Source organism: Camellia sinensis, chromosome 12, assembly GCF_055761805.1.
Source record: "Camellia sinensis isolate YWXY chromosome 12, ASM5576180v1, whole genome shotgun sequence".
NCBI classification, from domain to species: domain Eukaryota; kingdom Viridiplantae; phylum Streptophyta; class Magnoliopsida; order Ericales; family Theaceae; genus Camellia; species Camellia sinensis.
The window spans coordinates 66,560,076-66,572,131 of NC_138972.1; the positions used below are offsets into that span (position 1 = coordinate 66,560,076).

The following is a 12,056-nucleotide window of genomic DNA, read 5'->3' on the forward strand; positions in this document are numbered from 1 at the left end:
CTTAAAAATAGTTTTATTCCCTAAATTTTGATTTCAAAAATCTTAATTTTTTATAGTGAGCGGTGGACAGAGAGAGAGAAGTGAAAATGACTGAAGGTGGTGGAGGTAGTTAGGAATGGCAACGAGCCGAGGCCGGGGATTACACTTCCCGTCCCCGCCCCTGCCCTCGTCCCCTAACCGGGATCGAGTTTCCCTGACCCTGAAAAATCCCTGATCGTTGTTTTTTTTTTTTTTTTTTTAAATTTTGTTCAACACAAGAACAACAAATAAATTCAATATGTTTCATCATCATTATCATCATCAACAATCATCAACAACCATCAACAACTTAAAAAAAAATAAAAAATAAAAAATAAAAATCTGAAATTGCTATGCACACATATATATGTGTAAATTAGTGGTAGATCTGTTCATCAACAACAACTAAAGATTTGTTTATTACACACACACACACACACACACACATATATATATATATATATATATATATATCATATCTAAGAAAACCCTAACAACAAAAAAATTGAGCAGACCTTAACCAAAAAAAAAAAAAAATTTGAGTTGTTTAGGGGTAGTGAATTTAAATGAAATTGGTATTTCAAAGGGTACTGGTGTTGGCATTGGTATATCAGCAAATGAAAATAATTTTGGATTTTGGAAGTACAAAGGTTCAAGGTTGTTTTGTTTTTCCCTACCAGATGATGCCTTTAGAGAGATTGCTTGAAACAGTTTCTCAAAGCATAAGATTAATTTAGCAGTTCTTAACTTCTGATGCTGCAAAACACTAGCTAAGATTTGAAAAGAACAAGTTTTAGGGTAGCTTTGCTTCTGTTTGTAGAATAAAGATACTGCTAAATGCTTGTGTCAACTGAATTTGATCATACCTTCGGTGTATAATATTATCTTCACTGTAGATACTCAAACTTTAGATCAGATCTTCAAAATTTCAAATCTTATAGCCGAAAGTGGTGGTGGTGGTGGATCTGAATCTGGATCTGGATCTTACAGCTAAACAGCTCTGGCAATGCAGGTTTAGTTGGTGGTGAGAGAGATCATTGGATTCAATGAAGATGAGATAGGCAGTTGTGCGTGTTCGGTTCAAAGCAGAGAAGATGAGGTTGCAGAAGCAAAAAGGAGATTGCGGCTGCGAAGGTGGTAGTCGTGGCGATTGGGCGATTGAGGGAGTGGTGGTTGGCGAGAAGAGAGATAAAGGGGATGAGGAGAGAGACAGAAAGACAGAGAGAAACCAAGAAATCGAGAGAGAGATGAGACTGTCTAAGGCTTATGTGAGGCTGTGTTAGGGTTTGATTTATATATATATATAGAGAGAGAGAGAGGGGGTATTATAGTAATTTCAATTCAGGAAAATGGGACGGGGATGGGCCGGGGTTGGAGAACGTATTACCGTCCTTGGCTCGAAAATTGTGGAGGATTCATTTTCATATACCATCACCAGCATATTTCACCGTTCCTGACTTAAAAATTGTCGGGGATTCATTTTCGAATACCATCACCGACTTGTCAAAGGTATTTTTTAAGGAAAAATTATTTTAATCGGGGTCGGAGGGTCTAGTCCCCGTCAGGTCAGGTTCAAATTGCCATCTCTAGAGATAGTATGGTTATGATTGTGGAGAAAGAGGGATGTGATGGAAGATGGCCAACCCATGCATAAAGCCACTAAAGCATGGGCTTCAGGGCCTCATTTTAGAAAAAGTCATATAATTTTTATATCAACAATGATTCATCCCACTAAAAACATCACCACTAATAGCACTAATGCATTAAAAAGTAAAAAAAAAAAAAAAAAACACAACTCCAAGACCAAAACATCACATCATTAATGGCGGGACCCACTGCCACCTAATTAGTGAGAGCACTAATTAGTGCTCCCAAGTATTTTTCTTTTTATATTATAATATTATAAATAAATTTATCTTTTTCTTCAAAAGGTTCACTTTGGAAAAGAGTTCCACAATTAAAAAGGAAAAAGGCTTTTCGTACGAACGTAGTACACATTTTATGTATTTTAAATGGGCTTTCAAATTATCCACTCTATTATTCTCAATAGATCCATTCTGGATTAGGATCAAGACTCACTTTGAAAAAGACTACTAATTTGGAATAGGTTCTATTTTTCACTGCTTAAATATTCTACAAGTTCAGTGTTTATTTATTTACTTTTATAGCAGTCTTCATTTTTTTTAATCTGTAAATTTATTTATTAGATAGCTTATTACAATATACATTTTGTGACTTTTTCATTCTATCAAGGAAAAGATAAATTTTACATAATGAATTATAATTTAAAAAAATAATAAATATTATTTGAATAAAAGTCTCCACTTTGAGCCTCATCCAGGCTTACCCCTTGGGTGGAAGTAGATGCTGACATGGCTTAAAATGACAAGTTGCAATAAGAAGGTGATCGTCAATACTAATTAATACTCTTTTTTTTTTTCTTTTTCTTTTTCTTTTTCTTTTTTTTTTTTCTTAAATTTAATAACTTGGTTTGTGATTATTGTTTTATCAATGCACCGTGTAATTGATAATTGGCTTCTCTACACGCCAATACCAAAAATAATATGGAATTGCAATTACCAGAAAAAAAAACTACTTAATTTCTCTATAAATTAATCATTGGTCTACCGAAATTGTTTAATTCGAATTTATCTAAATGAGTTTCTTCTTGAGAAACGACCTCAGTGTGCGAGCCTCTTCCCAAAAAGAGACTCATACAGACGAATTCGCACTAAACAAATTCAATGGATATAGCAGTGCTGACTTCTAAAACCATGAGAGTTCAAGTACTCTATCCCCATAAAGTCCCATTTTAACAAAATAATTTCACTAGCACCATAAATAAGGAAATTTCAAACTACATTGCTTTATTATTGAATATACTCTTTATCAATTCATTTGTATTTCGTGAAATATAAAAATGTGTGCGACCAATCAATATTATTATTTTTTCAAATAATAACGGGATATTTTCAATTTTTAGTCCTGTAATTTACCGACTGAGCTATCATATGATTGTACATATCCATTATATATTTTTCTGCTAAAGATCCTATATTTTTTCAAATGCAGCAAAAAATAGAAGGCAAAAAGAGAAGGTACAATTAATAAAAGATTCTAAGGCGAATAAGAGCCTTTTTCACATATATAGATTTGACAATAAAAACAACAATTATTTAATTTAAAATTGACAAACTAAGTAGAAAATGTCCTCCAAAACAAAAAGAACACATTGGGTTTAATACACACACAAACAAACAAACAAACAAACAAAAAAATCTCACAAATTTTGTGGATTAGCACCGGGTTGATCGGGTTCCACAAACCACTTGTTAATCCGTTTTTTAGCAATGGATACCTGCAAACATCAATATAAATGAGAACTCAATCTTTTTCTGATAAATTTAGAAAAAGGGGTTTTCACAACGCGTAATGATAAGCTCAGTCATGGGGTTGCCCGAGTTAATTATGAAATTAACTAAGAAAGAAAATTGTAAGTTAAGCACATGAAATTGAAAACACACCAATATTAATTACCTGTTTATCCCAATCAGTTCTGTAAGTGATTATGCTGAGAACAATAGTTTGAACAAATGTGCCAAGTAGCATACCAATCCAAACACCCTACAAAACAAATTTCCAAAAATTAATTGTTAATCGATGATTATACTAAAAGTGGGCACACACACGACGTGTGTTGACAGTTATCTAGAAAAGTTAGATCTAAAACAATTGAATTTGATAATGACAATTAGTTGAAGTGGTTAGATAGCAGTTACATGATGAAGAGTTTTTTGGAAAAACAAAATCTGTGACATCCACACCAACTCAAGAGTTGGCTTCATATAATAGATTGATAGATTTGTTAGAAGGTTTGGAAAGGAGTAGTCATGTCTACTGATGGGAAACAGATCAAGGAGGCAAATAATACAAGTATTTTGTTAATTGGTATAAAAAAGGTTTGAATTAATTAAGGCTCCAATTGCATATATAGTGATTCCAATTCATGTATTGAAACCCTAGGTTAGGGGTGTAAACGGTTCAGTTTGATCGGTGTTGAGGGTATATTTAACACCGAATCGATTCTTTTGATTTTTATGATTGAGAAACTGATACAGACTGTATGCTAGGGTTCAGTTTTATCGGTTTTGTCGGTTTGATGTAAAAGAGAAATTTACATAAAATTTTAAAAGGTTTTATAGTAGATTATAGAATTTTACATTGAAAATAAATGAAGAAAATATATGAAAATTGCTCTATAAATGTTTTTCTTCCTAATTTTTATCACAAAAGTATATTATATTAGTTACTTCTCATATAATGTTCAAAAAATTATAATATAAAAATATTTAAATATAATATTCTACCGATTCGGTTTGCATCGGTTTAAAAACTTTCAAAACCGAAACAGACTGTATGTTATTAAAAACAGACCAAAAACTAAAATTTCTGTCGGTTTTGATTGGTTGGCTCGATTTTATTGATTTTTCTTACATCCCTACCCTAGGTTCCAAAAATTGACAACAATCATTATGTAATTGTTTCTGTGATCATTCACTTATTACAGCCACTATGGTTGTATGACAGAAATTCACAACCTTAATAATAGCCATCACCATCACAGCACAGTTACAGTAGTTACGATTGCTACGCTTACATTTTCAACAAAATTGGAATATAAGACCAATTTTTTTATTTTTCCTTTTTCGAGTTGTTAAAATTACAAAAACTACTTATAGAACTTATGCATAAATTTTAGATCTATGTGTTTTGAGTGTCCAGTTTTCAAATTCTTTAATATTTGAGTTGCTATCAAGGTTAGATGAGCCTAATTTTCTCTCTTCTCTCTTATTTATATATTTATTTTTGTTGTCAAACTTTGGTCACTCTTTTTTATGGGCAAAACTTTCATTACTCTACCACATTAAAAAATCTACAAAAACTCACTAGAAAATGAGGAATAAAAATAAAATAACTCACTTTGACTTGCATATTGAGTACATAACCAAGAACCACTCCCACAGGAATCCCAACAAGGTAATAGCATGTAATGTTAACATATGCTACAATACTCTGCCACCCTGCTCCAACAGCAACACCTGCACATATAGGATTAGCAATTGAAACTAATTTCACCAAATCCAATCATTGCATTCTATAAATTGTTGTATAACAATGTTGTGATATCAGATTCTGAAATATGTAAAACAAAAACAGAATTGAAGCATTTGGCAAGACACGTCTACGACGCTATCTCCAAGATACAATGCCTAGTATTAAGACATTTAAAGACGTTTAAGGAATACAACCTTAACTCCAAAAATGAAAAATAAAGAAAAGAAAAAGCAAAGACAAAAAACCGTTGTGTGTCTATGGCTTGTCTTGGGAAAAAGTTCACAACCCTTATACAAAAAAAGGGTTCGAATAGACAATCTCAAAACCCTTCTTATACACGTAACGAATGAATTTAAACTAAAAAATTAACCATTAAACGGTTAGAGAAAACCTTGAAATTTCAAGTCATGGATATTCTTGTGAAAGGAAGGCTCTTCTAGATCAACAAAAATATGCTCAAGATTCCTATGTGGGAACCAAGCAAAAAGCTTGAGCCTAGGTGTGTTTGGAGGAAAAGTGAAATTGGATTCTCACCAAAATCTGAAAGTGAAAGTGTAGAGAAATTATTGTTAATAAGTAAATAAACACTAACACCTAGTAATTTACTGGCAGAAAGAATCATATGAGGAGAATTAAGCTTAATAACCGGAAAGAACTGGTTGAATGCTGTTGAGAAGTATGGAGCAGGCCAATAGAGGCGATAAATCTGCTACTGCAGCAGCCACCTCAGAACTTTCTGTAAATATGTATGCAAGGCGCCCCCGAAAAGAGAGGAAGAAGATGAATAACACCAATCCAACGGTGAATGAGGTTAGCACTATATTCAAAATCGAGAACTTTGCAGCTTTTGAGCTCCCTGCTCCCAGTTCATTCGAGACCCGTACGCTAAGCAAGTTTCCAAAAACAAATGCAACCCAAGAATAAGAGTAAAAACATCCTAGTACCTAAACATGATCATCCAAGAAATGACAACAATGAAATCATCAAAACCAGAAGCCATTTATATACCTTGCTGCAGCCAAGAAACCAAAAGATATCATCATTTCCCAGCCATCAATATTGAGGCTGCAAATTAAAAGGCAAATTATTAAGTGATCAAATGGCCGAGATGATGTGAAAGGCAGATTTAAAGTGAAGAGGGAAAGGACAGAGAATTTGCAGAAGAATGGAGTTATTACCAAATAGAGAGAGCATCTATGGCAACCTCAGCATTCGCCATGTTTCCTGTTAGGAGAACCAGTATGGTATTGTACCAGAATTCAAGACTGTCATGGAAATCGTATGTTTAAATCAATTAATCAAAATGGAAGCAATAAATATCAATAATTTCACCTACAAAACAGATTTATAGAAGTAACTAAAAGATAACTACACCCAAAGGCATTACTAAAGACCTTACTTTGGGCTAGAAAAACCATCGCACTTCACCTTAAGCTTTAGTTCACAACCTTATAACCTATGAAGCACGGATACTCCAAAAATAGTGCCGTACAAGCACCGGGTACTTACCGGGTGCGGGTACGCGTACCGGTACAGCTACATGCGTACCGGGTACGGCAAAAAGTAGTCAGGTACGTCTGCCTCTATCGGGTACGGCTTGGGTACGGCATGGGTACGCCTTTGGTGCGTTTTGGGTACGGCGGGGGCAGAAATCAAATTTTTTGGAGAATTGAGAGGTACCGGAGCAATATTAAGAAAAATTTAAATAAAAAAAGAAAAAATGATATATACGAAATTACGAATGAAGTTTGTTTTGCCCTAATGTCATCACTCTTGCCCTAATCTCATCAGTCGAGCAACACAGCACCAAGAGGTGACATCGAAGCAAAGAGGCGACGGCGACCCAGCCATTCCCTTCCGGTGACGGCGACGCAAGGAGTTCCGGTGAGTCTTCTTTTTCTTTGTCTTCGTCTTCTTCTTCGCCTTCTTCTTAGCCTTCTTCTTCGCTGTTTCATCTTCCACCCTCGTCTCTCATCTTCTTCGTTTCTTCTTCTTCATCTCATTTTTTTTTTTTTTTTTGCAGAGATCAGCAAGCATCTATTTTCGTCCCCTGCACTGCATATCAGCCATACCTAGCAACCAAGCAACTGGTCAGAATCTCTTCATCTTTATTTTTTTTGAATTTTTTCTTGTTTCTTCTTTCTTCTTCAGAGAGGTATAATCTGTTGTAGAACCAAAAAAAAATTAGAGAGGTATAGAACCAAGTTATTCAATCATATTTAGAACAAAAAAAAAAAAAAAAAATAGATAAAAAATGTTAATAATTAATCTGCTGCAAGTGTTAATAATTATAATCTGATGTTAAAAAAAAATTAGATCAAAAATGTTAATAATTATAATCTGATGTTAAAAAAAAATTAGATAAAAAATGTTAATAATTATAATCTGATGTTAATAATTAATCTTCCTAAATAAAATGTTAATAATTAATCACAAATATTATTTTTAATAATCAAAAATATTATTTTTTATGCTTATAGGAAAATGAGTTCATCAAGCGGTTTAGGTTCATCTGCTGCAAGTGCTTCTGCTCCTTCCATTGATCAATCTGGAGATGAAAATGCTCCTCTTTGGGGCTATGTTACAAAATTAGTTAGAAGGGGAGAAGGAGGAAGTGGTAATACAAAATTTACAAAATTAGTTTTAATATTTAATTTCAATTTGTAGGTTGGATCTTCTAACCATAATAAAAAAAAATAAAAAAATATTGGCGTACCGCAGCCGTATCCGTATCCTACTTTTTTGGGATTTTGGCGTATCGGCGTACCCGCACTTGTACCCGTATCGTACTCGTACCCGCACCCGCAACCGTGCTTCTTAGCTTATAACTTTTCCACTTTGGTATAACTAGTATGAAATTTGTCACGCTTTAGTGTCTGATGTCATTCAAAATCAATAACAGTAGGAGTGTTTTCATAATTTTACATAAAGCTTCAACAAAATCAAAAAGGCCAATACAAATAGCCCCAAAAATATGCATTTTGGTCCACAAAGAATGCATTTTGTTCCATTTCAGTCCTTTGTTAGATTCTGATCTCCAAATCTTTTTATTTTGTTGTTTTTTGTAAAAATTCAAAAATACACCCCCCCCCCCCCCTCCAGTTATTGATTTTGAATGGCACTGATACCAACCACTAAAATGTAACAGATCATAAATTTTGGGATCAAAATACAAAATTAAAGAGTAACATATTGCATTCTTTTGAGACAATTAGTACCATTTCCTTGCTTTTCCTAATAACTTGCAATAGATGAAATAAGAATTACCAGAGCATGGCACCAGATGACAAAGAAAGCTTGATGATTGGCCATAGATCTTTGAAAGCCAAGAATGAAAAACCTTTCCATGTTTCTGGACACCCTCCACATATAACAAACGCGAGCTGACCAATATTTGGAATCCAAAACGCCAGAATTGTAGATATCATTGCCCCGGGAATTCCATACTTACACTTCACTGTCAAGAGCCATGAGAGGAGCACGTGGATAGAAAGCGAAAATGCTGCCAAGTATGCAATGATCATGTTCTTGCTCTGTGCTTGTAGGAACATTTGGCATGTGAATGATGGGATGAAGGAGAACACCACTGGGATTGACCATCGAGCGATTGTTCCCGCCATTTCTGCAATGGAATCCTCCTGGCCCAATGCTTTCAAAATCGGAGTTGCGAAGATGAATATGGGGAGAAGACAAATTGAACAAATGAACAATACAATCCATGATCTTTGAAGATATACACCGAGCATGTGGTATTGTTTTGCACCGTATGCTTGACCGCATAGAGTCTCTAACGCACTCGCCATTCCCAACTACACAATCAAGAATTCAATGAACCAAATTTGTGAAATTTCCTCTCTTTTTTTTTTTTGTTCTAATTTTTGGATAAGCAACCAAAATTTTGAAATTATAAAGTCCAGAATTTGTGTAGCTCTTTTTTTTCTTTTTTGATCCTTTTTGATGAATTTGTTGCATACATGTTGAGATCTTTATACCATCATCTATTTAACCCAAAGATGGCTAATAAGTCAGCTAATAACTGTCAAATGTAATGAAATCAAATGCCCAAAAGTCAGCTCTACTTGCAAATTAACCATGAGTTCAAAATGAAATCAATCCTCATAAGAGCTTTAGGTTTTTTCTTCTTCTTTTTTTTTTTTTTCGGTTGATGATCCGTGGTATCTCCTTCCCAGCCTAATTGTACTTGAGTTACCTTGTATCTAGACAATCAAGAACTAATCCCTCGTATCTAGACAATTGAAAACTAATCCCTAAAAGCCCTAAAATTAATGACCGGACAAATATCTACTGGCCTGTTGGGAAACTAGAACTCGGAACTTTAGATCTTATTCTCAGGTATATAATAAATAGACCTCTTGGAAATCAAACTTTACCACCAAAGGATTCTTCAAATCTAAATTTGTTCAGAAACCACAAGGTTTAGGTCTTACATTACAATTTCATCTGGGTGAAAAAAAAACATTATTGCAGCCATTGTAGCAGCATAAAAGTGCAAGTTCATCATGATAATCACTAGATATATATAGTCCTCAACTTCAGTCATTTTTCTCTCATGGATTTCAGTTTCAGCAACTGTGTTAATGACCACCTTTTTTGCTCTTTTTATTTATTTATTTATTTATTTTTTTTTTTTAACATACCAACTTTTTAAGTATCTATTCATGTGATGTGAGTCACACTCACAGTGAATATGATCCATCTACTTTTTTTTCCCATTACTTTTCGAAAAACTTTTTCGGTTGTTTAGCTCTAATTCCTTGCCAAAATGATAATTATTAGGGTTAATTACATTTTTGATCCCCAAAGAATGAGTCTTCTATTATTTTGGTTCCTAATAGTTGAATTGTATCAATATTGGTGTTTCAATTTGGTTTCCAATATTTTACTGAGGTCAATCTAATTGTCATGTTTAAAAAGTGTTTCATTTTGATATATAAAGCAAACATCCAATGTTATGAGAATTATATCTTGAAGCTCTAAAGATAATAAATGGTGAAACACTTTGCTAATATAAATATGAATAATGTTATATGAACCAATTAATATACTAATTAATATAACAAATGATATGACATAATTTTAAAGATTTTGACTATTTGTAATTTGTATAATATGTGAAGTTAGTAATAATGGTATAATATTAATTGGTACACTAGTGTGTACATTAATTAGTGCATGTAGTACCACCGTATAAATATATCGACGGTGTTATATGCTAGTGTACTAACTAATGTACTAACACTAGTTATGACATTATTAATGATTCCATTCATTATACAAATTACAAATGCTAAAAACCTCTTAAATTAGGTCACATCATCAATTGGTACATTAGTTAGTACACTAATTAGTACATATTATTTTAAATATATAGAAATTATCTTGAACCTACGTCATTATTGTTGCTACCAAAATAATATAATGATAGTTCTACATGTACCAATTAACGTACACACTAGTGTACCAACTAATGTTATATTATTATTATTGATCTCACCTATTATACAAATTACAAATAACTAAAACTTCTAAAATTATGACACATCATCTGTTAATATATTAGTTAGTACATTAATTAATAGATGAAACATTATTCATAATATAAATATGATTGCTGCTAACAAATGCCCCATGATAAGGTGCATTTAATGGTGCATTAATTTATCTTGAGTTTAGTAATTTTTTAATGAATAATGTTATATGTACCAATTAGTGTACCAACACTAGTTATGAAATTATTATTCACCCCACTCATTAATTACATTACAAATATTAAAAACTTCTTAAATTATGCCACATTATCAATTGATACACTAGTTAGTATACTAATTAATATACGAAGCACCACCGTTTTTTAATTTTAACTTATTAATGTGTATTTAATGTTATATTAAATTGTCTTCAATTTAACAACTTTCTATTTTTAAACTATTAATTAAATTAAATGCATTTAATAGTTTTTTTTTTATTTTTAACCTATTATTTAAACGGTGGGCTACATGCACCAATTAATATACTAACTAGTGTATCAACACTACTTATAACATTATTATTGATTCCACTCATTAATCACATTACAAATCCCAAAAACCTCTTAAATTATATCACATCATCAATTGATGCACTAATTATTGCACTAATTGATTCATATAGCATTATTCTTATTTAAAACTGAACAAAGTTCCAATACTTGTTAAATAACGCATTATTGATTACTCATTATTAAGAGTCCTACCTGATACACTTGTTAGCATGATCATATAAATATATATGTACATATGAATAAAATAAAATAAAAAAACAGATAGAATTAGAGAATCTATTTCATATATCTAATTGCACAGAGAATTTTCACCATATGTGATACAGATTTTTTTGTCTTACTATCCCATTCTATATATAAAAAAGAAAATTGCTATGTGTTTATAAAACAGTCATTTCAACGACTTAATTTGTTCTTGAAATTACTATTTATGGGATCTAAAGAAAACAAATTAAATTGTAGAGATAGGCTATATACATGTGTGTATATATATATGGGTTTATAGAATAGAACATACCAAGATGCCATTGGCAAACCTGAAGAGGACTGTATACACAAGAGCATAGCCAGCAAGCTCAGTAGGACCAATGTGCCCAACAAATGCCTGGCTAATTACATTAATACCAAAGGTTGAAAATCTGGTGAATATTGCTGGAGCAGCCACCACCCACATTTTCTTTGTCTCTCTCCATATCTTCTCCTTCAATGTTTCATCTCGACCACCATTACGTACCCTCTCTTCTTCTTCAGCATTCCACAATAGCTTCTCATTTATATCACCCTTCATTTTTGTGAACTATGGGCTCTTCTTCTCTTCTGCTTCTGTCAATATACGCTGCAAAAAGAAAGAGATGGATGATGT

The 12,056-nt window shown here is 32.7% G+C and overlaps 1 protein-coding gene across 3 annotated transcripts in view; it reads right to left on the bottom strand.

Moving 5' to 3' along the window:
* Window positions 1-3,122: 3,122 nt before the first annotated feature.
* Window positions 3,123-12,056, bottom strand: part of LOC114292872 (protein DETOXIFICATION 21) — a 38,503-nt gene continuing 29,569 nt past the window's right edge. For 2 of the 3 annotated variants that reach the window (XM_082898849.1, XM_082898850.1), the window contains 8 exons: window positions 11,712-12,029; window positions 8,401-8,942; window positions 6,312-6,398; window positions 6,142-6,198; window positions 5,780-6,018; window positions 4,999-5,117; window positions 3,556-3,642; window positions 3,123-3,376 (listed from right to left, as the gene is read on the bottom strand). In XM_082898849.1, the coding sequence (XP_082754975.1) occupies window positions 3,299-3,376; window positions 3,556-3,642; window positions 4,999-5,117; window positions 5,780-6,018; window positions 6,142-6,198; window positions 6,312-6,398; window positions 8,401-8,942; window positions 11,712-11,981 (1,479 nt within the window). In that variant the 5' untranslated portion in view covers window positions 11,982-12,029 and the 3' untranslated portion in view covers window positions 3,123-3,298. The remainder of the gene's footprint in view (window positions 3,377-3,555; window positions 3,643-4,998; window positions 5,118-5,779; window positions 6,019-6,141; window positions 6,199-6,311; window positions 6,399-8,400; window positions 8,943-11,711; window positions 12,030-12,056) is intronic. The other variant, XM_082898851.1, reaches the window with a different exon arrangement.